Source organism: Monodelphis domestica, chromosome 8, assembly GCF_027887165.1.
Source record: "Monodelphis domestica isolate mMonDom1 chromosome 8, mMonDom1.pri, whole genome shotgun sequence".
Classification (NCBI taxonomy): Eukaryota; Metazoa; Chordata; class Mammalia; order Didelphimorphia; family Didelphidae; genus Monodelphis; species Monodelphis domestica.
In genome coordinates this window covers 6,655,613-6,683,480 of record NC_077234.1, presented here as the reverse complement: position 1 = coordinate 6,683,480, position 27,868 = coordinate 6,655,613, and the positions used below count along the sequence as shown (strand labels likewise).

At 43.5% G+C, this 27,868-nt stretch overlaps 1 protein-coding gene across 1 annotated transcript; it reads right to left on the bottom strand.

Annotated features, from left to right (window-relative positions):
* Positions 1-119: 119 nt before the first annotated feature.
* Positions 120-20,085, bottom strand: GMNC (geminin coiled-coil domain containing). The gene is made up of 10 exons (XM_056807752.1): positions 19,945-20,085; positions 13,865-14,002; positions 13,492-13,561; positions 12,655-12,881; positions 12,267-12,431; positions 12,033-12,158; positions 11,456-11,765; positions 8,763-8,851; positions 8,001-8,117; positions 120-5,483 (listed from the first exon to the last, which is right to left on the bottom strand). The coding sequence occupies exons 1-10, from the start codon at positions 20,083-20,085 to the stop codon at positions 4,830-4,832; spliced, it is 2,037 nt and encodes a 678-aa protein (XP_056663730.1). The 3' UTR covers positions 120-4,829.
* Positions 20,086-27,868: the final 7,783 nt, after the last annotated feature.

The following is a 27,868-nucleotide window of genomic DNA, read 5'->3' as shown; positions in this document are numbered from 1 at the left end:
ACACACTTTTAGAAAACATATTGTTAATTTTATTGGTATTACAAGAGACCTCTCACAGACAAAAGTCATCTGGAAATGGTTGTTATGTAAAAAGAAATCAACTTTCTCTTACATAGCAGTTGTGTAATTTCTGTTTTTATTAGCTGTAACATATTACAAAATTGACTCCATATAATCAGAGACTTTTAATATTACGCACAAATCATAACTATACAAAACAGTATTAAATTAAATTTGTATTTCACATTTTAAGGACACTAAACACAAGAAATTACAGTTGTATTGACTGTTATGGCCACATAAGGAAAAAAAAAATTCCATTAGCCTCAAAATGAATCAAATATGTTAAGAGAGCTATTTACAACATTTACAGCAGCTGGTGTTATGGGTTGGTTATATTTTATTAGAATTGGGGAAGAAAAAGGTGACTCATGACCTCTGAGTCTCCTGATAGATGAAACAAAAATATGCATGTCTCAATTTTACAGGAATATAATAGTGATCAAAAATCAGAGGCCTCAAGGTCCTGATCAGAACCTTGGTGTATGGAAGGACCACCGATTTTACAAGTGTGAAGACCTGGGTGACTTTGGAAAAACCACTTCACTTCACATAAACTCAGTCTGTCTCTCTCTCTTTTTTCTTTAGGGGTAAAATGAGGAGATTGGAGTAGATGTTTCTTAAGGTCTCTTTTAGATGTAAATTCTAAGGAAAGTAAGCATTTACCTTAAAGCCATATTTGTATCTAAGATATAAGGCAATGATCTTACTCATTTCATAACACATTGGATTACAAACTTTTAAAAATATGTCTGTTAAAAAATCCTCAGCCCTAGGTTACCTGCCCTAGATTTCTTGGCATATTTAAAAGTATGCAGCCCTTCAGTCTTTATCTAAGGATGAATTCTCACCCACCCAATTGTAGTATCATTCTCATAGGCTTTACGCCAGGAAACGCTTTTAGGAATCTAGGATATACCTCTACCCCTCCCTTTACACATGAAAAGCAGAGGGTTTGCTGAAGGCTCTTTTCACAATTTGTTTTTCCTTCCAACTGACTACAAATGCACCAAATGATAATGGAGAGAGGGTGAAAAATCATATTTCAAATAGGACAGATGACAAAGAAATGATTCCATAGTTAAGGGATTAGACTGGACCTTTTATTGCAGAAATTAGAGAGCATTGCTTTCCACCTAAATGTAACTCTCAGACCTTTAGAGGAATTATAATTTGAAATCCAAATAAATTAATAATGAATGATAAAGGAAAAAATACATATGTATATTTTTACACATGTAGGCATATGTAAACATATGTATAAATATGCCATATGCTTAAGGTAATAATCTAAAAAAATGAGCCCATATTTCACATATGAGAAATATAAATAATTTAATAGATATTCAAATCTAAAGAAAAAAATGTGCTTACAAAATATGACAAACCATGTAAAAATAACCATCTCAGACCATCTCAAATGACCACTTCACTATTGTAGTTCGATGGGACTAGAAATAAAGATCATAAAATTAGTCCCTGGGAGGGATGGCAAACATGAGAAGAGGCAATGGGTAGTCTTTGTTCTTTCTTAATGTCTAGCCAGTAATAATGGATCTGGAAGAAGGCCACCTACATCTTTTGGTGACTCATCTTGGAGAACTTTGGGAACCCTGGTCATGAACCTAAGGCACACATGCCAGAGTGGAGCACTCAGAGCCCTCTCTGTAGGTATGCACTCTGTTGTCCCCACCCCAGAACATAGTTCACCATAGACAGGGGGACATGGGACCACAGTGCTCCTCATCTTTCTGCCCAACAGCTCAATGAGAATACTTCCTCCCTCCCCTGTGTGGGGTTAAGTGGGGGAAGGGGCTCACAGGCCTTGTGAATGTTCCAATTCTGGCACTTGATCTCTAAAAGTTTTGCCATCATTGTTGTAAAAGGATATAGCTATAAGCCACACATGAGGGTGATAGGGTCACAAGATATATCTTTATATGATCACTTTATCAAGATCTCAGATCATTTGAAATCTGCAGGCTAAAGTTTTTCTCAGATAAAGTTTGAATATCTTGTCATTTATCAATTTATTTCTACTGTTTTGAGTTAAAAATAAATTAATTTCTCAATCATTTTCATGCATGAAATTCAGAATATATTATTCCCTACCAGTTGACTCTTGAAACCAAAACAAAGATATTGTGTTATTCAGACCTTACTCTATAGGTGTCAACTTAGAATACTTTACCATGATTGTTCTTTTTTTTTGTTCATAATTTCTTCCATGAGGGGAAAATTGTTTCTGATATCATCTTAAATAATTTCAAAAGCTATACATGATATTTTCTAAAAAAGCTACTTCATGGATTGTAACTCAGTTTCCTTCTTTCTACATCAATGCAGTGGACATGTGCTAAATAATCATTTATCAGTGTGAAATCAATACTTGACTTTTGTTAAGATTTTCAAGAAACTCCACAACCACTTCCAAGAATTACCCTCTCTCTTAACCTTGTTTTATTCTTGATTTCTGCTTTCATCCTCATTAATTTATCTTTAGAAAGTTACTTATTAAGGAATTCTCCTTTCTTTCTTTTTCCCTAACAAAATTATTCATAAAAATGCAAGGATGCTGGGGAGTTCCCCAATTCTATATAAAGACTTATATTGCTCATGATATCTTGAATTTTCTGAGAATTCTCAATCAGATAGAAATAGATATTGAAAAGTGAATGAAGTTTAGCTTCTTCAATAAACATGCTTCAACTCTGAAAAGTTCAGAGGCTCTTATAGCTTCTATTCTGGAAGTTCATTTATTGGCTGACATATTTCATGAGAGAGAAAATTAATGGCCACCATCAAGCCAAATTATTAAATAAGCCTTAAAGATTTACCTTCAAGACAACAAATACCTTTTCCTCTACAAATCTGGTATTTTCTGAAAAGTACAAATAAAGTAAGAATAGGGAAAAAACCTGAAAGTCATTGCAAATGAATAAGTAAAGGGAGAGGGAAGTTATCAGGCCACAAAATTTTAATTTAAAGATAATCAGTGCATACTTCCCTAGCATCATCCTAAAGGACTGTCTTTTTTGAATGTTTAATCATTCTCCATTCATGCTAAAAGACTGCTTGCCCTTTGATCCAGTCACTGCTTGGTTTGTACATAAAGAGATAATAAGGAAAAAGACTTTTACAAGAACATTCATAGCTGTGCTCTTTGTGGTGGCAAAAAAATGGAAAATGAGGGGATGCCCTTCAATCGGGGAATGGCTGAACACATTGTGGCATCTGACAGAGATGGAATACTACTGTGCTCAAAGCAATAATGAACTGCAGGAATTCCGCGTGAACTGGAACAACCTCCAGGAATTGATGCAGAGGGAGAGAAGCAGAACCAGGAGAACAATGTATACAGAGACTGATACACTGTGGCACAATCGAATGTAATGGACTTCTCCATTAGTGGCAATGCAGTGATCATGAAAAACCTGGAGGGAATCTATGAGAAAGAACACTCTCCACATTCAGAGGAAGAACTGTGGGAGTAGAAACACAGAAGAAAAACAATTGCTTGATCACATGGGACGAGGGGGATATGGCTGGGGATGTAGACTCTAAATGAACATCCTAGTACAAACATCAACAACATGGAAATAGGTTCTGATCAAGGACACATGTAAAACCCAGTGGAATTGCGTGTTGGCTACGGGAAGGGGGGGCAGTGAAAGAATATGACTCTTGTAACCAAGGGATAATGTTCTAAATTGACTAAAGAAAATTAAAAAGAAAAAAGAAAAAAGAATTCTCTCTTCAGTCCAGAGTGAAATTAGAGGCTGACCTAGCTTGGAAAGTGGGTCTGTATTGGGATGGAGATACTAAGTATTATTCTCCAGATTACTTTTTTCGTAAGCTTATAATTTATCTGACTAAAAGGTAAGAATCTATGGTTCACTATATACAAAGACTGTTTTTTTATTCAATGTAGCGACTCAGAAAGGAGCAAGAGAGTTCAGTTTTCTTTTGTACTAGCTAAGATAGAAGAGGGATGTCCAGTGGCTTATGCAAACCCTCTTTGGAGGCAAAATCCTGGGATCCTCTTAGAAGCCAACGAAGGCATGCTTGCAGATCTAATCAGCATCCCTGGGCGAGAGTCTGGGGTGGCTGCTGTCCATGGTGTGGATGCTGGATGAGATATTGGCCTTGGTTATTAAGACACACAGGCCTTCCCCATTCCTAGCAGTAAACTGGAGCACACCCTTCATGCATGCTGCCTACCCTTTGTCTGGGGCTCTTTGGTGGCCCTGTTGGGCCTCAGTAGATAGATGATGGTGGGAGACAAATGGCCTCCCAACAGAGTCCACATACTTGAACACTTTCGACCATTCAACTTGGGGAGAAATAAGCTCAGAACAAAAGGCAAAACCACAAATGTGCAAACTGCTTAACTAAAGGCGAGGAGTAGTCAGACTGGTTAGAATGGGAGCAGTGTGCTTGTGTTGTCGACCTGTAGACAACTGGGAAGAAAATACCTTCGCAAGGTCAGGGTCCAAGGGAAGAAGTGGCCCATACGTGTCTCTGTGTCAACAAGCCAAGGAGCACGTGGAAGAGGCATGGGGAGGCTTCAGTGTGGGTCTGACAGCACTTTGCTATTGCCTAGAGACCCCGAGGGGAAGGACCAAAGGGGAGAAGTTGGGGGGAGGAGGGGAGAATGTTCAGGATTCCTTCCAGGCCCCAAAGGTGAGGGTCCAGTGTGAGAAGGCTCCTTGTAAACACGCAGCAGCTTTGTGGCAGTGGTCAGCAGTGACGCTGGGGGCTGGGGTTTCCTAAGACTGTTTGGGGACCCAGGTAAACTTCCAGCCTTCTTCATCTCGCCGCACAAAGGCTTGTCCCTGCTGGAAGGAATGGGTTTTCACGTGGCAGTGGGGAGTCAGGGATGTGGAAAAGACCACATCAGTCTTGTTGGGTGAGACATCAGGGCTATAAGCGGGCGAGTTAAAAGAAGGGAAAGGGGTAGGGGAAAGGCTAGGCAGGGTTTGTAAAGCACCTGCTTGGTGGGGTACCCCAGAGAAAAAGGCCAAGTCTTCTGCCTGCGGTCTGCCTGTGTTGTGCAAGGGTGTCGCCTGACCATTCTCATAAGGAATGGGCAGACCCACAATGCCACTGTGTTCATAGCTGGCCTCCTCAGCTGGAAACTGTGGGAATGTGTGTCGTTCAGGTGGAGAGATCAAGGCACTGTAGTTAGCTGGCACACTGTCATCGATGGTGTCAAGGTCTTTCAATCCGAGAGTTTTCAGGACCCAGGAGTCCACAGCTGGATTTGGCAGCCCCTCACAGGCAGCAAACTCACTTAAAAGCTTTCTCTTGGCATTCTTAGGATGGGGGGTATCCGTGGCAGAGTACCTTCTCTCCCTTGGTTTCCTCTTTCCACTCTCCATGCATCCGTAGACTTTGGTAGGAACACTTTGCATCAGCAGTTTCTAGAGGAGACAAAATCAGATACCACTAAGAAGGGAGAAGAAAATAAGGAATCCTCCAAAAAGGACTTATTGGGCACCTTCAACCAATAAAGCAAAAGCTTTTATTGTGTTTTTCAACAGCTCTGACCTTCTGCCTTGAAATCAATGCTAAGTATCAGTTCCAATAAAGAAGAGTGGTAAGTGCTAGGCAATGGGGATTAAGTGACTTGTCCAGGGTCACACAACTATATCTAAGTGTCTAGGCCCCGATTTGTACTAGGACCTCCCATCTCCAGGCCTGGCTCCATACCTACAGAGCCACCTAGCTTGAGCTTTTAAACATTGGAGGGGCCTGATATTCCTGGATACCTTCTTCCACGCTGAATGTAGAATCTGTGTCCTTGACTTGTTTTCATATATACTCATTGTAGTCTGTGGGCCATTCAATCTTACAGCTAATGGGAAAAGGTTCTACCTGGCTATTTTCTGGATGACACCCCTCATGGAAGTTGGAGGAGACAGAAGGTAAAACTGAAAAGTTCACTGAATTTGGAGTTGGAAGTCCTGGGTTCAAAAATCCCAGTCTTGTCTTTTGGTGTTTGTGTGACTTTGGACTAGTCAACAGATATATTTGGGTTTCCTTTCTTTTCCTCATCTGGCATGAAACAGATGACCTCTAAAATGCTTTCCAGCTTTGTATCTCATGCCCTCTGAGCTACTGTAATGACCGCTAGGGAAGCTATTTAACATGGGACAGCAGAGCTTTCAGGTATTGGGCTCTTTGAACTGAACCATTTGATACAACTTTCTATTCAGAGGTTCTCAATAAGGCAATTAAAAGAAGAAAAGAAAACCACCCACTAGAGCTGTTAAAAAAATAAAAAAGAGAGACTTGGGGCAGGGGAGGTGGGTGATGACTCCCAAAGTGCATCTTGGAATTTCCTTCCCAAAGCTCAAAAATGTTATTTGTTTTATTCTTCAATAAACCCTAAGCCTAGTGGGATGACACGCCCTATTAAGCATCATACATTAAATCCCAGATAAATCCTACCTTTGGCAAAAAGCCAGGGCTGAAAGCTGAGAAAGAAAGTGGCCACATACCACGAAATGAGGTGAGAATCATGGCGGCCGGCACATCAACATCCCTCTGCACTTAGGAAGCCTATTAAAAGGAGCAGGACAATGGGAGGGGGCCAAAAGGGAGTCTTTGCTGTGTTTGGCTCATGTCTATAAGGCCTGAGGTATACGCTGCAATATATGGCGGCCTGGACGCTGCTTTCCTTCAGCTCCATCTAGACCAGAGATCCTTAATCTGGCACTGGGGGATGTTCCAGCCTATATTTTGATAACTGGCTTTCAGCAGAATTGGTTCTCTTGTAATTCTGTATATAGTGATTTCTGCATTTAAAGCATGATTCTGAGAAGGGGTACATTCACAGGACTGACAAAGATGGCGATACGAGGGAAGGAGAAGAATTCCTGCCCCAGAATTTCAGTGAATTTTGTTCCCATCTCTTCAGAGACTTCTTACTCCGGGCTGCCATCACCCTCTGCTTCTGAGCTTGCCCTTCTCATCGGAAGCTGCCTTCCCACCTCAACTCCGGATATCTATTCAGGCTAAGATGTGACCTAACAGAGTGCCATGGACCCCCAGGGACGACCTGTTGACATGGTCCCAATGGTGTCTTCCAGTTCTACAAACAAATCCTTTCCGGCTTGACAAACCAAAATAACAACGCGAGCACAACTTATCACATCATGGCATTTGTTAGACACACAGACACACACACACACACACAAACACACACACACACACACACACACACACACACACACACAACTCTGTAGGCAAAGATGATATTGACCCTAACAGAGCACCCGTGTTTTGCACATGCATATTCTAGACACACATTCTGGCCTGATTGTTTTTTGTGGCTAACAGGCCATATTTTGGGAGAAATGACTAAGGCTGGGACTCTGTCTAAACCCTTGAAAAATGGCCTTCCTCTGTGTAAGGCTCACTGACTATTGAGGAACAAAATCTATACCTTTTTCTGCCCAGAAAGGACTCGTGACTCAGCTGTGCCTCTTCAATGAACTTTCTCCTTCCAAACTCAGCTCAAGAATACCTACTTACCTTGAACCTTTCCAAATGCTGGTGCTCTCCTTCCCCCAATTCCATGTTTGTTGTGTTTATACAGGCACGTATATATGTACATGTAATTAACATATGTGAGCATATGTGTTCATGTGTGTTTATGTGGGTGTGTGAGTGGACAGCTTGTCTCCTCACTTAGAAAGTAAGCTCTTGGAAAGCTTGGATAGTTTCCCTTTTGTCTTTGAGGCTCCAGCCCCATGGATAGTGCCTGGCATTCAGGAGGTCCTTAATACTTGCTGTTGGCCAAGGAAGCCAGGTTTCAGGACCTGCATTCAAAGTATCTCTCAAAGAACCTCTGCACCTTCCTGCAGTTTTTTCCAGGAACTCAGCCTCGCCCCCACCCCTGCCCTGACCCCCTTCAACAGGAAAGCAGCTCCTACCTTGGCTCTCTCCTCAAGACATTTCACCAGGGCCGAATTCAGGTATTGTCTGAGGCTGTTGTTCTCTTCATGTAACCTAGCCAGTTCTTCCTCCTTCTGCAGCAGGGTGTCTTGGAGCTAGGGAGGAGAAGCCCACAATGGTGAAAGTCGCTCTCCAGTATTGACTTTGTAACTTTACCAATTGGCTCCTGGGCCTGCTTCAACTCGAGTCTGGCTTTGTTTCCTTTCTGAAGACAGTCTCAGGATACTCTGGGCCTGCCTTCGAGCTGTCCTGCCCAGCCCCCACCTGACTGTTCAGTTTTCGGTTTTCAACCTTCACCTTTGCCTGTTCTTTGCGAAATATCTGACAAGACTGCAGCACTTCCAAAATGGCAGCTCTGGGACAATAATGCAGACATGAATGAATGCAGGGAAACAGAGAGCACCTCCCACTGGCCCAGCAGAGATGGGGTGCAGACAGAGCGCTCTCCTGCAGCCTTTCTCCCTGCACTTCAGGAATGTGCTTGGGCTCTTTGGGATCTGTCTTATGGACTTGGGTGGAAAGGTCTCTGCGAACAATCAAAGAAGAAAATCTCTGAGTTGGGAAGGGAAATGCCAGATAGATGAGATTGCCTCAGTTTTTCTGATTGTGTAATCCCATTCCAAAGGCCCTATCAGGAACAAGAACAGGGAGCTATTTTTAAGTGAAGGAAGAGTAGCCATGAGAAAGGGCGCTTTCTCTCAGAACTCACGTGGCTCTTTGTCCCAGCCACCAAGAATTACCTGCTTGTTTCTGTAGAGTTGAGAGGAGAGTTGATTCCCTGTCCCAGCATAGTCCTCATGGACCAAGAAGTCCAAATCGTTGCATTGTTCTGTGGAAAGATATAAAGAGGACAAGCAGGAAGATACATTTGGTTGGCCCTGTCTAGGGGAGAGAATTTCTTTGAGGGCCTTGGATGGACATGGGAGGGGGGAACACTTGCCACACCTATCTGGCTATACTAACAAAGCTCTTGGACCTCTTCTTTATCCTTGCAAACAGTGCAGGCTGGGGAGTTATACAATGAGAGCCACCACTCTATGAAGTGAGTTCTGAATGAATTGGGTCCTGAAGGAAAAACACAATCAAAAAAGTCCATTGGCTTCACCATGGTCAGACAACATGGTGTATGTTTGTTATCTTTGATGTGAGAGAAGGACAGCCATTTTTGCTGCAGACCTCCTATCTGAGTCCTCACAAGTGAGGCCTTTTCACCCAACCCTTTGGTGAGGAGAGGCATGTCCTGTTCTAAGGGTCCTTTTGGGTTCCTCATATCAACAAGCAAGATGACAGAAAAGAAAGAGAGAGAGAGAGAGAGAGAGAGAGAGAGAGAGAGAGAGAGAGAGAGAGAGAGAGAGAGAGAGAGAGAGAGAGAGAGAGAGAGAGAGAGAGACGGAGACAGAGATAGAAGAAAGAAAGAAAGAAAGAAAGAAAGAAAGAAAGAAAGAAAGAAAGAAAGAAAGAAAGAAAGAAAGAAAGAAAGAAAGAAAGAAAGAAAGAAAGAAAGAAAGAAAGAAAGAAAGAAAGAAAGAAAGAAAGAAAGAAAGAAAGAAAGAAAGAGAAAGAAAGAGAAAAAGAAAGAAAGAAAGAAAGAAAGAAAGAAAGAAAGAAAGAAAGAAAGAAAGAAAGAGAAAGAAAAAGAAAGAAGGAAGGAAGGAAGGAAGGAAGGAAGGAAGGAAGGAAGGAAGGAAGGAAGGAAGGAAGGAATGGTACCAGGGAATATAGCAGCATCTGAATCACCCCAATAAAAGAGTGTGTAGGAAAAAATCTCTGCCTTTCAAATGGGTTAGTCCATGAGGGAAAAAAGAAAACATCCAGATAAGCTGGGTTTTAGTGGTCAGAAAGGTGATTTGGTCACTGTCTACATATTAACTTTAAAATGCTATCAATAGTTGCTATGCACAGTATATATTTTCAAAAGAAATAGTAAAGTAAGCTATAATCGTGTCTTTTAACATATATTTGTGCATGTTATAGAGTCTGCTTATGTTTATGCTTACATGTACCATGATACACAGATGTCACATGCATATATATATATATACCATATATGGATACATGTGCATGTGTTTGCTATTTAATAACATTGCCTATTCATAACTGTCTTTGCCACCTTTGGACTACAAAAGAATAAAGAGATTTTGTCTCAATGGCTCTGGAGTCAATCTGTGTTGATAATGGAATGTGCCCTCAAGGAAAATGGCTCTCCTTTCTGGGTATATCTGCCTGGGCAGATGTGGCATTGGTCACCTCTATGGAAGATCTTACTGTCAAGTGTTCAGATTGCTTTCCCTGGGTGCCTTTCCTGGGATGTTCCATCCTACCCCAAAGTATCATTTGAGTGGGCTTCCGTCATCTCTACTTCCCTTTTCTTGTGTCCCAAAGAAGTGTGAATTACATTGGAAGCAGCAAAGAAAACTAACACAAGAGATAAAAACAAATAATGCCTCTGGCATGACCCCATGGGTCATGCATGCATGTAATCTCCATCTCCATCTTCCTTCTCAATAGACATTCTGTCTTTCAAAAGCACACACTCTGTTAAATGAGATCATTTTGAAGTCTGGGAAGAGGAGTCGGGTTTGGGCCTCAGTTGTTTGGTTTAGTCTGGTTTCAAATTATGTGGTAGTAAAGAGATGAACCAATGCCTCCTTCCTCTCACTCCTAAAATCGTGGTGTCTTCTAACTGCTCTCCACCACATGTAAGAAAGAACTGTGTGGGACAACTAAAAGTTTCCCTTCTTAGAAACTGAGGTGTCTCTCTGTAGCTATTCTACAAACTTGAAGTTGCGTCCATTATTATTAGTGAAGGCCCTTTTAGACCAGCCATTAATATCAATCCCTGCAAGGAAGAAGAGGTCATGGTGTGAGAAATAAATTTTATACCCTGGCCATTTGGGAAGGGGCTCTTGCTCCATCCCTGCCCACTGCCCAAAGATATGAGACTTCTTTTAGTCATACAGAAGGACCACTGATCACTTCCAAGACTCTGGAGATAACATCTCCAAGAACATCCTTTCCTTCTTTCAAACCAATAAGGCAGGACCCCAGCCCCAATCCAAAAAGGTTTAGCTTCAAATGGCATTTTGACTTCAAAAGAGCTCAAAGAAATTGGACAGTTCCTGATGCCCACACACCTAAAGATCACCTAGTCAGAACAAAGACCCTCAGCCTTTTCCCAGAAATATAAATGGTGCCCCAGTTCATACATAAGTGTTGTTGCTTAAGAAGGCATCCTCCCAAGGCCCCCTCAGCTCACTCTGTTCTGGGATGCATGAGGATGTGGGCTTCTGGGAAAATGTACTAGCAGCCCCCTTATTTCTAGTCAGAACTCCTTCCCCCTTCCTGACATTTTCATCATTGGATGCAATGGGTATGTTTGGGTGCCCGAAAGCTCCCAGAGCAGTGCTGGGGAAAGCAGAAGAGTAAGACTTACCCTGTGCCTGTGGCTCTTGTTGCTGCTCTCTGTTGTCCAGGAGACCAGCAGCCCAAAAAGAGACCCAAGTTTCCCTGGAAACGTCAACACTGGATGCTGACGTTGAGGTGGAATGGGGGCAATTATCCTCCTGGCCCCCTGCAAAGTGCTGGTCTTGGCAGGAGAGCCTGGTGCTCTGTACAATAAAACAAAAGGGGTGGGGTCCAAGGATGTGGGGTGATGCCAAGCAAGACAGAAAAGGTAGGAGGAGGAAGGAGACATTAGATACACTTGAAAGGAATTCTGAAGGTATGAGAAGTTGGCCTGTGTTTCATTTGTGAGTGGGTAAAGTGCACAAAATATCATTATTATTATTATTACTATTGTTATTAACTTCTTGCTTTGACCAGGGACTAAAATACAGCAGCCAATCCTTTCAGTTACTTGAACCATCTCCCATAAGTCGCTTCACTTTGTTGTAGTTTATTTCTTGCTCTTTAGTGGGGAGATAAGATTGTGACAGGACAGAAACCCAGAGGAGTGCTTGGCATTCCCAATATCCTCACTGAGTCATTGTTCAAACCCAAACTGACTGCACCTGATCGATCACCTGCACCTGAAGCTGGCCCAGGACGCCACTCCCTGCTAACCAAAAAGGCAAGGAAAGAAAACCTGGGAAGCCAACCCCGTCCGCAAAGTCTGAGACGCATTTACTGCCATTGTTCTGACATCACTCACAGCAAAGTGGGGCAGGGGCCAACCATCAAGCTTTGGTCAGGGGCTCCCACAGGAGGGAGAGGGACCCTAAGTAGCGTTTCACTTCCTGATTCACCTGAGATAGAAGCCCCGCCTCCACACTAAAACAAAAATCAAAGGATGTTTTCTTTTTGTTTCCCCACAGACAGCTCATCCGAGCCAGGAAAACGGTGCCACACTCGAAGCCCCGCTCCAAGCCTAGCTCGTGCAAGAGGTGTCGATCATTTTGCACCTGCCAAGCCTTCATTCACACATATTGCATTGAAAATAAAAAAAAGCCAGTTAAGTCGTTAAGCTGGGTAGTGCGCTTCGGTTTGCACGTCCAGGACGACTCTGAAGTCCCCATCCGCACCCGAATTTGAATCGCAATTCGAATAGGATGTACAAAAGATACCCGGAAGCTTCCAGTCCTAAGCGCTCTCCCCCCAGGGTGTCAGTCCTCCAGCGCAGCCACCGCTCAATACTTGGCCTCCTCCTCCAAGGAATCCTCTCTCTCCATCCCGGCCCCTTCCAACGGTGACGCCAGAAGCAGGCAAGAGGAGGCTAACAGGGACGCAGCCTGTGGGCGTTCTTAGCACTGATAAAAGTTTCAGCTCCCCGAAGTCCCCAACTTCCGCAGCGGCAGGGTTGGGAAGGAGCTTCGGAGCATCACCACAGTCCGCTTTTCTTGGGCAAAATGCAATCCCAGGTGCTTGGAAAGCGGGGAGGAGAGTCGGGGACCTGGAGGAGAAGTGCCTAGCCCGGCTGCCCTGTAACTAGCAGGAAAGGGGGCTGTTCTGAAGCCAGCCCAGCTCGGAGGCCACAGACGCAGCAACTCGAGCCAAGTTTATCAAGTAAAGGATTCCCTCCCCCCCCCCCCCCCCACACACAAGAGCAGGTCTTGGGCTCCGGGACAGCCGCCCCATTACATAAGGAATACCTGGCAGGCAGCAGAAAAGCCCGCAACAGGAATCCAGGCTCTTTCCTCAGCTGGCCAGTGATCTGCAAATCCGAGTGGGGGGACGGGGGAAGGTGAGAGGAGTGAGGAGGGACCGGAGGTCTGAGAAGAAAACCTGGCAGCAGGTAGGCAGCCCTGGGCAGGAGAGCGGGCGCGCAGGGAGAGCCTCCAAGGAAGCTTGGCAAAACTAGCCGGAGGCAGGTGCAGAGATCAAGAAGCGGAGCGAGCGCTGGGAGAGAACCTGTTGGCCTCGCAGGTGCCAGGGAAGTCTGGCTTCCCGGCTGGCAGAAGCCCTAGCTCAGCGGCTCCACTTTCTAGTCCAGCCCAAAGGAGGAAGGCGCCTGCCCTCCCAGTCCCCACTTACCATCTTGCTGGCTGGGGCCGCAGGAGCCGCAGCCGGAGCGCACTTTCTCCAGTCCCGCCCCACAGAGGAGCTTTTTAAAAGGCAGGGAGGGGGCGAGCCTAGGAGGCGAGTTCTAATCCCCAGGAGCTCCTAGTGACGCTTCTTGGCTTTCTGGGAACGCCGCGATCTGATTTGGTGCGAAGCTGTCAGACTTGTGACGTGAGGGCACAGCCTGGCAGCCGGCTGCTCTAGGGTCACTGTGGCCCGCGCGCAGACGGGGAAGGGAGCGGCCCCGGGCGCAGGGATAGGGCCAAGGCCAAAGCTAGCAGCGGGACTCCGGATGCCCAGCTGCGGAACAGGGGTGCCTAGAGCCTTTGCAAAAAAGGCCACTGACTCCGCCACGGCGGTGCGTCAGCGCGCCACGCTCTGTGCGGCTGGATTCCCACAGACGGAGCGCACAGCGCTGAGCGGTAACTGGGGCTTTCAAAGAGTTTGGAAAGGGAGCGCCCCTGTCTCGAGGGTTCGAAGGAACCTAGCTGGAAAAACCCGCGACGGAAAGGTCAAGAACAGCGATGGGGGAAAGGGGCTAGAGGCATGGAGAACTAGAGCAGCAGCGGGGAGCGGGGAGGGGGAGAAAGCGCCACGCGTGCCTGGGGGAGGCCAAGCTACCTGAGGGAGTCCGCAGAGAAGACTGAGCAGCAACTGCTCAGAGGGTGTCGCTCCCTGAAGCCTGGAGAGCCTTTGTCCGAGGTCAATCCCTCCCCCTCCTGGAAATAAAAAGGTAACTGAGGTCCGAATGGGGAAGGCTCATGCCCCAAGGCACCGGCATTAGTTAGAAGTAAGTAGGTCAGCCAGCCCGGATTTCTGCTAGGTGTATAGAGATGGATGCAGGGACATTCAGGGTTCCCTCGTGTCTAGGCTATAAGGAGAAGTTGAGCCATGGGATCCGACCTTGGTCGGATCAAGCATCCTCCCTGGGAACTCAGCCCATTAGCAGTGAGCCTGAAAAGAGAAGGAAAGGACGAGTTCCCTCCTCTTCCCCATTTCCCACAGCATTAAACTTCGTGCTTTTGTTCGGGTTCTATGGACAAAAACTGCTCATGCCCCAGGCACCTCCATAGCCTCACCTGGCCTCTAGGTGCCGGGCTTGCCCAGTCTCCTCTGCCCTCACTTCCAAGCAAAAGCAAATTCCCTGAAGGGACCATTAATCTGCTCCTGCTTGGCCTCAGCCACAAAATGTTCCAGTCAAAATGTCCTTCTCACCAGTTTGGGAGTTCTCCCCTCTCACTGGAAGGCCAATTATTGCCTTTGCTTTTAGACCTTAGGACTTAGCTGAGCTTAAATGAATTCTGAGCTTGTCATTCATTCATTCATTCATTCATTCATTCATTCATTCATTCATTCATTCATTCATTCATTCATTCATTCATTCATCCATCCATCCATCCATCTATCCATCCATCCATCCATCTATCCATCCATCCATCCATTCATTCATTGGAGCAAATTCCTTGTTTTCTGAAGAGGCTATCGACATACCCATCATCCAGACTACACAGGAAGGAGAAACTCCTCCCAGTTTCTCAAGATGCTTCTCCAGGTCTGCCCAGATTTACTGCCCAGAAGGGCAGTAAAATGAAGGGATGGAAAGAAGAGAGGAAGCAGTGGTCCTGCCCAGCTGAAAACAAAATCTCCCAAAATGTAGGAACCCAGAGCCTTTCTGAGGTGTTTGCTTCTGCGTTTTAGGGTGAAAAGATCCCCTTTAATCCTTAGTATTCAGGTAGTCAGGAAGAGGTCCCTGTTCCCAGTACTCTGAAAGGTGACTGGCCCCAGCAGAGTGGGGGGACCGCAGTATAGAGGTAACAGGAAGAAATCTTTGTCTAAGGACAGATCTTGGTTCCTTAGCCTTAAGGGCATCATTCACACGTAGACTCCTTTGCTAAATGGGAAATAAATTTCAGACACAGCTTGGTACTAAGGAGGGGCAGGGAGGAATGGAATCCAGGCTCATCTTGAAGATCTTATTTGTCTACTTTGGAATGGGGTTGGGGATCACAGACAACAGTTGATTTTACTCTAATCAGTAAAAGAGAAGAGTGCATCATACCCAGAAGGGATGATATGGGGATCAGTGAGCTGCTTTGCTCTTCATTAAGGCATCTTGATTAAGGGAGGGAAAAACAGCTTCATAGGGAAGCACACTATCAGAGATTTGCATCACCCCCGGGAAAAATAAAAGGAGAGGAGGTTGTAGTTTGTGACTGGATAGAGTATGAGACTCTGAGTCTGAAAAAAACTGATATTAGTACAATAGTTATAGAAATTGTAGGACCCTGAACAAGTCACCTTTTCTCCTCAAGCCTTAATTCCCTAAGCTATAAAATGGGGGTTAAAGTGAATCACCCTGTCCATTATGTAAATTTCTTTTAAACCCTTACTTTCTGTCTTAGAATCAATACTGGGTATTGGTTCCAAGGCAGAAGAGAGGTAAGGCCTAGGCAATGGGGGTTAAGTGACTTGCCCAGGGTCACATAGGTAGGAAGTGTCTGAGGTCAAATTTGAACCCAGGACCTCCCATCTCTCAGCCTGACTCTCAATTCGCTGAGCCACCCAGCTGCCTCCCCCATATATAAAAATGTTGACTATTATTCATTTGGGTTATGGATTTTGAGATCAAAAGGACTTCAGAGGGTCTTTAGTCCAACCCTCTTACTTTAGATCTGAGGAAACAGAAACAGAGAGGTTAATCAATTTGTCTAAGATCTCACAGGTTTTAATTTCTAAAGTCATCTTTGAACTCAAGTCTTTGGGCTATAAATCCAATATATTGGTCCTTCCCTTTTGGATAGGAATTTACAAGTAAATGCTTTCAAAGTCATTTGTTGATAAACTTCTAATAATCCCTATTGTCTGAAGTACCTCCTAGCACATAAGTATTTAAAAAAGGATTTTGGAGGAGGACAGTGTGGAATCCCAGTGGATGGGCATCAAAGCATACTCTTAAAGCTGAGCATTTTGAGATCAGTGAGGAGGAAAGGAAAGTCAGAACTAAGAATAAGGCATGAAGGATCTGTTGTCAGTGGCCAGAAGTGAACCAAATTCATTTTGTAAAATCATAAATTAAGAACTAGAAAGGACCTCAGAGGAGATCAAATCCAAGGCCTTCTCTGTTCTCCCTTCTGCCTTTTCCCACATGAAAACACTGGTACCCGAAGGAGGACATTTCTCTAAATAGAACCTCCCTCCACTTTGAAGGCAGAAACAGCCTTATTGGTACAATAGAAAGTGACTTGGTCAAGATAGCAGAACTAGGAATAAGATGGTTTCCAAGCATCCTCTTCCTACCATAAATGTTGCTGGTCCTCTCTAACAATGACCACAGTAACACGAGAGAAGAGTGGACATGAACAGACTGTACTGGGAGTGACATTCACTTGGAGGAAACACACGTGACCAGGCCAAAGAAGTTCACAGATTTGGGACTTCAGAGCCCTGAAGTCCTTCCTTTTCTAATGATGAAATAATGCTGTTACTCTATTGGTATAACAGCATCTCCTTGGGGAAGGTCACTCCAATGATGCTCTTGGCTTTGACTCCTCTTCGAAGCCCTACTATCTCCCAGCCTTGCTAGATCTCTGGAATCCATCACTATTTCTTTCCCTTCTTTTAAGAGCTGTGCTTCTTGAACCTATCTGCTGTCCTCATGACCTCTCTCCTCCTGCTGCTGAATTTGGCTTCTACTACATAAGATATTTGCTACAAAACACCTTGGCCAATGGTGGGAGAGGGAAGATGGAATCTATTATTAAAGGAACGGCAGGGATAGACACATCTTTTAATGCATCAGTGTCTCATCTCTAGGTTACCTGCCCAATTTGGTGGTCTCATCCATGGGGAGAAGGGAAAGGGCAAAGGTCCATGGACGCCCTCCCATTCCCCCTACATTTACAATACCTGCTTCATGATAAAAATCCAGATTTAGGCATAGTGAGAGGCTTGACACATTTTTCTTTGTTGATTAAGAATGCTATTCACCGCTCTCTCCCTCTCGGAACAAAAGGTTCATTTCAAAACTGTCTTTTGTATTGTGGCAAAGAGTATGGTATGAAAAGGGGCTAATAACAGAGGAGTTGCTGAGTCGAGGTCCTGTCTCCCAGCAGGGCAAAGATAAAATAGCTGGTAACTTGACCTGCATGCAGACCCAATCTGTAGACAGGCAGAAGTATAGTTGTGAGCAAAGGTGATCTGGAGCACTAAATAGGCTGGCATATGGAATGTGATTTCATTTCTCCCCTGGAGAACACTTTCTTCATTTACCTAAAAGCCCGCCCCAATGCTACAGAGAAGGGAACCATTTACTTGGCCTTCCTTCCACAGCTGCAGAACCGTACTCTATCCCTGGAGAGATGTATTATTTTATCAGCTTGTTTTTCCTTAAAGAAAATATCGGTTCTTTAGCTTCATCCCACAAAACTCCCCACCATGCTTGTTGTTGGCTATAGCTTAGCAGATAAGAGGTTGTTCTAGCAGGAGCCTCAAATTTCCAAGGTGGAATGCAAACGTTGGCCAACGTGAACCTCCTCCAGGAGTTCGCCCTCAGTGAGGGTGGGAGGGTTTGTTGGGATTGCCATATTCCCCATCACTAGCAGCCAGAATTGTTTCTAGAAGATGCTGTCATAAATGCTTGTTGAACGGAATTTCCCTGTTTGTTGAAAAGGCTCAGGACCAAAGCAGTCAGGGCAAGCTGAGAGATTTCCTAGTAAGAAGAATGTTGGATTTGTACCCCATCCTGTAATCTTGCTAGCAACAAGGTAGCTGCAAGAAAGCATCTCTTACCCAACAAGTAAACTCAGTAAGTGCCGTGAAACTGAGAAAGTTTAGTCACCCAGTGAACAAGGGGTTATTTCATTCTATTTCCAGTCCAGTCACATATTTTAAAAATAGATTTATATTAGAAACAAATTTATCCAAATCAAACATTTAGGGACAAAATCATGGTTTCAGCCTTAGCAGTGAGGTGAGTCCTAGAGTTCTGACAGTGTCTTTGGCTAACTCAATTCATGGATTCAAATCTGGCTTCAAACATTTACCAGCTGTGTCCCCCTACGCAAATCATTTAAACTCTGTTTGCCTCAGTTTCCTCATCTGTCAAATGAGCTGGAGAAGGAAATGGCAAGCCACTCCAGTATCTTTGCCAAGAAAACTCTAAACCCTGTTTGCCTCAGTTTTCCCATCTGTCAAATGAGATGGAGAAGGAAATGGCAAGCCACTTCAGTATCTTTGCCAAGAAAACCCAAACATGGAGATAGATAGATCTGAACAACAACGTGTCTCTCTACAGATGATGAAGCCCCCTGTAACCCACTTCTGAATCTCACTTTGCTGACTGAGGCTACTAGAACAGTGAAGACATCTCAGCACTTCACTATGTTTCCCCTTGCCAGGGAAAAGGAAGTGGAGTAAACAGCAAACTTCATGTATTAGAAGATTGGTTTAAAGAAGAGAAGGAAGAATGCAAAATGATCGACCTGTCGGGCCATAATAAGGAATGAGAAGAATTTTGTTGTCAGCTGATTCCTGCTGCTTTGAATTGCTGGGATCTGAGATGAAAGGATGGGGCTGAACACAGTGGGAGCATTTCTCCTTCCTCTGAGTGGTTCACCAGACAGTTATTCCTGTTTTGGACAAGACTAGAGCCCTCATTTCTGTAGTGTGTGCAAACTAGAGTACTGAGCCCACTAGAGGAATGCTGCCCGACCCCCACCCCCTTACTGTTATATCCATATACAGGACGGTAGAAAGGACCTTTCCAATGAGATCAAATGGGCCACAGCTTCTGGTCCCAGGTCCTGCGCTACACTGGCAGATTCTATGAAGCATTTCATTTCAGACAAGGATGAGAAGAACTTCTCTGCTCCTCAGTTCATCTAGGATTCTAGTCAGAAGGGACTTCGGGCCTCCTTCCTTCTGAAAGTGCCATTTATAACACCTTTGGCACTGTTTGAAGTTCCCAAGTAATGGGGAACTCATTACCTGTGATTAGAACTACAAGTGCCTTTGGGCATTGGAATGGGCACTAGTCTTGCAGCCATATCACCAGAGATTGAGGCACAGCTGCAGCAGCATCTACCTGGATGAACCTGGACAAAGGACTTCAGTGCTCTAAGCCAAGGTGTCCTGATCTGTAAAATGGGACTCATAAGGCTTACAATGATGACGTGACAGGGTTTATCTGGCAAAAGGAAACTGGTCCCTGATGTGTAAATATACCTGCAAATATATGTAAGTGAAAGTCATTATCCTTCCCTGCACCTTAAAATCTGCCCCATAGTCCCATTTGCCCAACACAAATCAGGTGAAGATTCCTCTTTAAATGGCCCTCTAAGACCTGGCCAGAGCGGTTTACATGGACTTCATCCAGATCAGAATACCTCTGGGCTATTACACTCACCTGCCTTCCACCCCCAACCTCACCCTAACCCATCCGCCATTAGCTTCTAAGGTGCCAGAGCATGTCACTGGCTGTTGCTGAGATTTTAGTGCACCAAAATCACTTGTTTTGCCTCCAGAAAATGTTTTGGGGCTCTCTTCACCCAGTATGTATTTGTGCAGCATGACCCCGAGGGCACGATTTCTCTTTATTACATTTTATGGAGCAAGTGCACCTAGAACACAGAGCCTGCTAGCGGGCTGCTCACTGCCCCCAACACTGAGCCTTTCTTCATGGCCACATTCCAAATCCAGTCACTTGTCAGCTCTTCTTGCTACCTTCTGGGAACTTCTCTCTGTTTCCTTACCTTGCTGCCATCCGCTATCCTGGGGCAGATCACCTGGGTCTGGACCTCTTGCATCTGGGCTCCAGTACTGGGGAAATTAGTCCACTCCCCATTGGAGCTCCTGCCCTAGGCTCCAGGCCAGGCAATTGATAGCCAGATAGCACTTACGGGTGCGATAAGTAATTGCAAGCCAGCACGCTTGTCCCATGATACCTGCTAGCTGGTTGGCCCAAGGCATCAAAGCTTGCCTTCACATGGCAGCCAATTGTTTCCCCAGGTCAGCCTGTCACCTGTCTGCTACCCAGCACTCCCTGGCCCCAACCAAATTTTCTGGCTCTTACTCTGGGCATGGTAATGAAATCAAAAGTGTCCTTAATTCAGGAAAGTTGTGTCAACTGACTGCTGTATACGTTAAGCTGCCATCTTTAAAATTCCTTCCCTGGTTACCACGCCCCTCTTCATTCTGTCTTCCTTTATTAAAATGTAACCTCTCTGATTTTTTTTCCTTTGTAAACAGTATGTGACTTGTTTTACGTGATGAACAGAAAAATATGTATCAAATAATCTATATGTACAGTCTTTATCATATCACCTGCCTTCTTGGGGAGGGGGAAGGATCTGGGAAAAGAATGACATTGAATTTTTGGAAGTAGCTAATGTGAGGATTTGTTTCTCTTGGAGAAACATATTTATTGTAATTGATTACATATTTATTGCACAAATTTTAACTTCCCACAAAGCAAAGGCTCTTTGTCTTTCTTTGTCTCTATCTATCTGTCTCTCTGTCTCTGTCTTTCTCTGTCCATATTAAAATCTTTAAAAAAAAATGGGTGACACCATAGCGCATGGAGCCCTGGACTTAAAAATCAGGAAAACTTGAGTTCAAATATCACCTCAAACATTCACTACCTGTGCGACCCTGGAGAAATCACTTAATCTCAGTTTTCTCCACTCTAAAATGAGAAGGTTGAACTTGCTGGCCTCTGGTCACTTCCTTCTCCAAATCTCTGATTCTACATGAAAGGTATAATCTGACGGCCATTTTTATCGGCCATTTCTAAATTCACCAAAATGAAGAAATGGAGAGATCCTAAAGGATCAGTGTCTTATAAATCCATGTGGACAAAAATAAAAACACATTTGAGACTTGATTCCATAAAACACTTTGGAAGCTACAGTCCTCCAAGGATCCGGGATTTCTTCTAGTCAGTATACATTACTAAATGCTTCTAATTATGCTTCAGGAGGTAATTTATGCAATTGTTCTGGTAATGGGCCTCTCTGAAGGTACCAAGGCTCCCTTTCAAATGAAGCCAGATAGACTAACAGATCCATTTCTGAGGCCTGGAACTTCGCTGAACCTACTGGAGTTTATATTCCACTGGACTTGGGCATTTAAGAATCCATATTCACCTCAAAGCTGTCATGAGGCACCAGTGTGGAAATCTGGAGGAGAAATGGATTTACAGTATGGAAATAATAAACTATAATTTACAGTGTTATTTATTAGAGATAAATATTATTGAACACAGTTATTTCTGTTTTGAAAAGAGCAAAGAGTCTCATTTGTGTGACTGAGAATGTACAGGGGAGCCTTAACATTCCTTTTAACTCTAATGATTGTTTTTTAATCAATGAATAGTACATGTAATAGGATTTTGTCTGCCATACTCCTCTCAGTCAACTGTGTGACTACAAAGATACTTTCTGCTAAAGGAAATGATCCACAAAAGTCTAGCTCCTTCCTTTAAAGAATATCTTCCCTTTAAAAGCAAGCTTCTTGGGATGAGTTTCTGAATTGGAGAAATTAGCATATGTGTTGGTAATTCCTGATGTATTCAACCAGGAGGGTGCTGGAACCAGGCTATTGACTCCAGAGAGCCAATTGCTAAATTTTCCATGTGAACATTAATGGCCCCCAAATAAGTAAACAATGCAAATCAAGTTTCATTTATTGTTTTAGTGATTTTCTATACTTAAAACAAAGAGATGTAAAAATGTTTGTAATAAAACCTAAAGGTGTGTTTTGTATCTTTTTGGGGAGAGACCATTATGAAGACTTTACCAGGATCCTTCTAGTGCTTCCTGCCCTCATATAAGTGTAGAATACAACTTCTAGAGATCAAGGACTGATTCCTTTTGTTTTTGCTATTACAGCACCTGGTACAGTGCCTGCTTTAAACATCTTAATATTTAATAAATCCTCATTATATTAAGTTGGTGTCAATTGAAAAAGACTGATGAGATTAAGAATGGCCAAAGATGATGGAGTTTGAATGAAATGGAGAATTGCTTAAATGGAGACAGTGTCCCTCTCAGGGAGGTGAGGAACTCCTAAAATAAATTCTCTAACAGGGAAATTTGATGGGCACACTATAATATATTTACTCTATTTTTTCTAACAAGAAAATTTTAGACACAAAATGGTGTATGGATTTATTGTACAAGTTTCAATTTTCTACACTTTTTTTCTTAATGGTAGAAAATACATCAAAAGCATAAATATGTAGCATATATATGTGTGGACACACATATAATACACATGTATACATACACATAGGTATATGTATAGCTCTGTGTTTTTGTGTATCCTACTCTGAAGTATAGAAAGAAAAAAGAATACTTTCCACTGTGATCAAAAAGCAGTTTCCCGAAGAACTTGATTGTTCTGCTCCAAGATCCTGTGGGACATTTCCTGTCTCGGAGATATGTGAATATTTAGATATTTGGGCCCTTTAGATTTCTGGTATCATCACTTTCCGGGGTGGGGCTGGGAAGGCCAGTATCATTTTTCCACTCTCTTTGGGAGGATGCCATAAAGGCCGGGTGGTCATGATGGGGACATTAGTAGAAGTCATGAGACTAGAATGCTAGTTAAATCTTCTACTCACTCACCGGTTTATATGTTGTGTTCAAAATTCTCCCAACTTTATGTGACTGAGAGAGACCAGAATGTGGGAAGGGACAAAATTCTGCCGGGAACCAGACTGGCTTTGTGATAGGCTCCATGGGGGGAGAGGGCATTAGTGGACTGTTTTACCTGCTCATATTAGGACAGAGAGTAAATGAGAAAATCACACAGCCCATGGTAAATGAGTCTAGTCATCAGGTCAGAGTGCTTTACAAGGTCTCTAAGTCATTGCAGTGTTGGTGAGAAAGTCAGGATGGTTATTGTTTAGATGCAGATGGTCAGAAGGTTTGGTCTTTTCAGTGAATTGGAGCTACTTCTTGGTGATGTAGGTCATTGACATTCACTCCTGACCCTCCTCTATGGCTCTCTAATAAGTTCAATTTTCCTACTTGGAGTATGTTCTGACTTTCTTCTTCCTCCTTTACTTTCCATCATAGAATCTATACTGTATGTTGGTTCCAATATAGAAGAGTGGTAAGAGCTAGGCAATGGGGGTTAAGTGACTTGTCCAGGGTCACACAGCTGGTAAGTATCTTAGGTCACATTTAAACCCAGGACCTCCCTTATCTCTGGGACTGACACTCAATCTACTGAACTATCCAACTGTCCTTCTTACTTTCTTCTGATATAACAAGCATATCAGCAGATCCCTCTGGCTGTGTCATTGTCATCCCTCACCTTAACCATATGATCAGCATTCTGCTTTTTTTGTTGTCTATTTCCCTGCAGACCTCAGGGATTAGGTGTCATTCCCATCTTTCAGTTAAGTAAAGTACTTCTCTGCTCAAAAGATATGGCCAGCTCGTTTTTGGATAGAGAAAACAAAACCACACTTAGTCATAGGAAAAGTGCTCTAAATCGTTATTCATAGAGGAATGAAAATCAAAACAATTCTGATACATCATCTCACAGCTCACAGGTTGAGAAAAGATAAAAGGGCAAAATGACAAATGAAAGAGGGGATGTGGAAAAATGGAGACACACGTGAAATGAGCCAACAATTTGGCAACCTGGACTTACGCCCAGAGAATTATAAGACTGTGTATATCCTTAGTCCCAGCAACACCCCTGTTGGGTCTATTTCCCAAGCAGACCAGGGCAAAAGAAAAAGAACCTCTATGCTCTAGAATATTTATAGCCTTTCTCTTTGCGGAGGGAAAGAACTGGAAATTGAGGGGATGTCCATCAACTGGAAAATTGCTGGACAGGTTGTGGCATATGATTGTTATGGAATACTATTATGCCATAAGAAGTGATGAACGGGTTAATTTAAAAAACTATGGAAAGACCTGCATGAAATTATGAAAAGCAAAAGGAGTAGAACCAAGTGAATATTGCATACAGCTACAGAATAAATGTTTGAAGAATAACTTCTGAATGTCTGCCTCCAGAGAAAGAACTGATAAACAGAAATATAAAAGACATAGTTTATATAAACATATGTATGTATATATAGATATAAGGTTTTAGTAAGCAATGTCTTCACTAGTGGGAGGGAGGGATACACTTGGGAAATTTAATGCAACCAAAAAAAACAAATTGGGAAAAAAATGCTCCTAGTATAGGTAAGGGCACCCAGGGAATACAAATTAAAGTGGGTGCTGGGGCATACTATACTTATGTCCCAGACGATTTCTCTTTCTCTAGTATATGTGAGGATCTCTGTCCCTAAGTAGACCCGAGGAATCATTCCTCTGCATAGAAAAAAGGGGACAGGGTAGAATAGATCACAGGTGAGAGGCAGCTCAGGAAGTTGGGGTTCCTGGTTCCAGTCACAACTTTCCCTTTGCATTTCCATGCAACTCAACCCATTTTATAAACATGTATTAAGCACCTACTCTGTGAAAGGCATGACGTTTAAAGTCTTTTAAAACAATTTGAACAGGGATGCAGGCAAAGGCAGGAAACAAGAACCCCAGCCCTAGAGGGCTAATGTGATCCAAGGATGCTAAGGTCCCACAAAGGGCACGGCTGAGCTAAGAATGATGTTTTCTTTTATCTAGAACTCCCCTTTATCCTTTGAATTCTAAATTTCTGATGCTGCCACAAAAGGAAAATCACCGTTAAAATAGTGGCCTCTTGCTCCGAAGTCTGACATGGGGGAAGGTGGACAGAGCATTATTGTGTGGAATCCTCAAACTTCTGTGCCTCCTGTGAGATATTCAGAACTCATACTAACTCAAATCAGATGGATCCTTAGAGAGCTAGAGCCCACTATTAATGTTATGACCAATTTTCTTTGTGATCTTATGTATTTCACAGTTTTTGCCAGACTGATGGTCAAAAGGATCCAGGTCCCCCAAATGGTAAAGCATTGGTGAGCAGTCTAGCCCCTCAGCTTCTCCCTGAGGATGTGAGTTCACACTCCTGTCTTTCTTAAGTCATCTTGCTGTGGATTTTTGAAAAAACAGGAGCACGGGGAAGCGTCTCTCCCTTTATAAAACAAATACACTGGAATGATATATTAGAACAATGATTGCTTTGCTTAGAATCAATAAAAGGTTTGCCATTGAAACTGGAAAAATAAGGTCTATAAATCTCATCTAAGTACTGAGAGGCAAAAGATGACATTTCTGGTCTTGAAATGCCAAGATGTGAAAGCTGAAATGGATCTCAGCTATTGGCTCCAAAGAAAGGAAAGCAACCCCCACTGCAATATACCCGGCCATGAAACCACCAATGAATAGAGCCAATATGACCTACTCTCCTCTGCTGCCCCACCAGCCCCATCCCACTCTGACCCAGCTTTAAATATTTGTTAAGAAGCTTTTCCCAGAAATCAGCCACTTTTCAGCTTCCAACCCTTCATCTGAGCATCTGGGGCCAAATGGACCAAGTCTAAAATCTTGGGCACTTATCTCTCCTCAAATCTATCAAAAATCATTTATGAGGCACCTACTATGGACCAGGTACATACAAAGAAATGCAAAAACAGGGTCCACCTGAAGGAATTCCCATTCTAGGGAAGGATATACGAAGGCCTTCTACAGGAAGTGGCCTTTTAGCCAAGTTTAAAAAAAAAACACATGGCTAGTTAGAAGACTGGAAACAAATACTGGAATATAGCTAACCTACCCTGCCCCAGGACCTTCTCTCCTCCAGGCTAAGCATGCCCAGTTCCTGCAAGGCATCTTCATGATATGTAGTACCCTACACCCTTCACCAGTTAATTAGTATGTCAGCTAGAATTTATGTGCCTACTATGTGTTGGACACAGAACTAAACAGTGAAAGTATATATTTGAAGGTGTCCTCTGGACACTCTCCAGATAATGCAAATCTTTCTTAAATTTAACAGCTTGTATTCAAGGGCAGAAGTTCTTGTCCCTCTCCATCCCCTTATAAATAGGCTTCTGAAGGTTTTTTGAGTGTTCTTAGAAATCTGGAGCAGAAAGGAAGCTCAGTTTCTAGTCCTACTCTTGCACTTTCCAGATAGAGAAATTGAAGCTCTGAGAAGAAGAGGGGCCTTGGGGTCTTGACTCCCATTTTCCCCTGGACAAAGCCTCAGTCTCCTCTGTTTGACTTTGAGTCAGTTGTGGGCCCTGGAGGGAGAGGCTTCTTTTCCTCAGGCTCTTCTATCACAAGGGGGTATTTTCTCCTCCTCTGACCTGCAGGGGCTTCTTAAGGACAAGGTGAATATGATTCTTGAGTTTGAGAGTCAGTCCAGTCGCCAGCCTGGCACTGGGAAGTTAGATTAAGCTGCCTCCGAATTCGAATCAATGTGATTTAAAGGTACCATCCATTGCTGGGAGCCTAGACATAAATAGAATCAAGATTTATTTCATGTTTGCAAGTTTAAAACAGTGTTGGAGAGTCACAAATTTATGTGGGGGAACAAACAAGCAAAAGGCCTGTGGATTTTATCTTTGCAGAACTGTAAATTCCATGTGGTGTGGGATAGAATTTCAACTAGTAAGCTGCAATTTCCTACTTATATGTATGGGACTGGAAACAGTGTTTTATACCTCTGAGCCTGTACAATTCTCTGAGGCTCCATTTCTTCATCTTCTAAATGGGGTAGAGTTGGATTTGGAATGGGAATCCTCATCCTTTTTAGTGCCCTGGACCCCTTTGGCAGTTTGGTGAAGCCGATTTACCTCTTCCCAGAATGATATTTGAAAATACATACCATACAATGTTTGGTATTGCAAAGGAGACCAGCCCAATGGGATGGGTCTCCCTCTTTATGGGTGAAGATGAAGGCCTGACCTGAAGAAAGGGTGGGATGGAGATTACAAGAATTAGGAGTTTAGTTCTCATCCAGCCCTCCTTGGGCACTCATTATTGGGGGGCTTTCGCTTCCATATTTGAAATAGAAAATGGAGGAGCCCACCCCACTTTGGGTTGCTGAAGGAAAAGACTCTGGGAAGACCGGAGACAAGTGAGTACTCTCCCCTATGTCTCTAGCCCCACATTGCTACTCTGCAGACTCTGGGGAACTTCCCCTTGGTTCTGACCCAGGATTCTCTCTCTGGGTTAAGGTTAGTTACCTTATTCCCAAAAGGAGAAACCCTTTGCTATATATTGTCTGGTATGTGTCCTCCTATGTCTACGTTTCCCCTAAATTCTGTTTTGCTGTGATTTGGATTGAAGGCTTTCATTGGTATTTGCTGCTCATGTTCACTGTGAAACTGCTATTAGGTGGGAAAGACATCAAGCCCTGGATAAAGAGTTTGGGACTTTCCCTGAAAAATGGGAAAGCAATCAAAATT

Excerpts from the sequence above, each read along its gene's own strand:
- GMNC (XM_056807752.1), bottom strand. The coding sequence starts at position 20,085 with ATGCTGCACAAATACATACTGGGTGAAGAGAGCCCCAAAACATTTTCT. Across the intron at positions 13,562-13,864 it reads TGACGCACCGCCGTGGCGGA|CTCCTCTGTGGGGCGGGACT; the intron begins GTCAGTGGCCTT and ends CCTTTTAAAAAG. Across the intron at positions 5,484-8,000 it reads GTCTTGAGGAGAGAGCCAAG|AAACTGCTGATGCAAAGTGT; the intron begins GTAGGAGCTGCT and ends TGTCTCCTCTAG.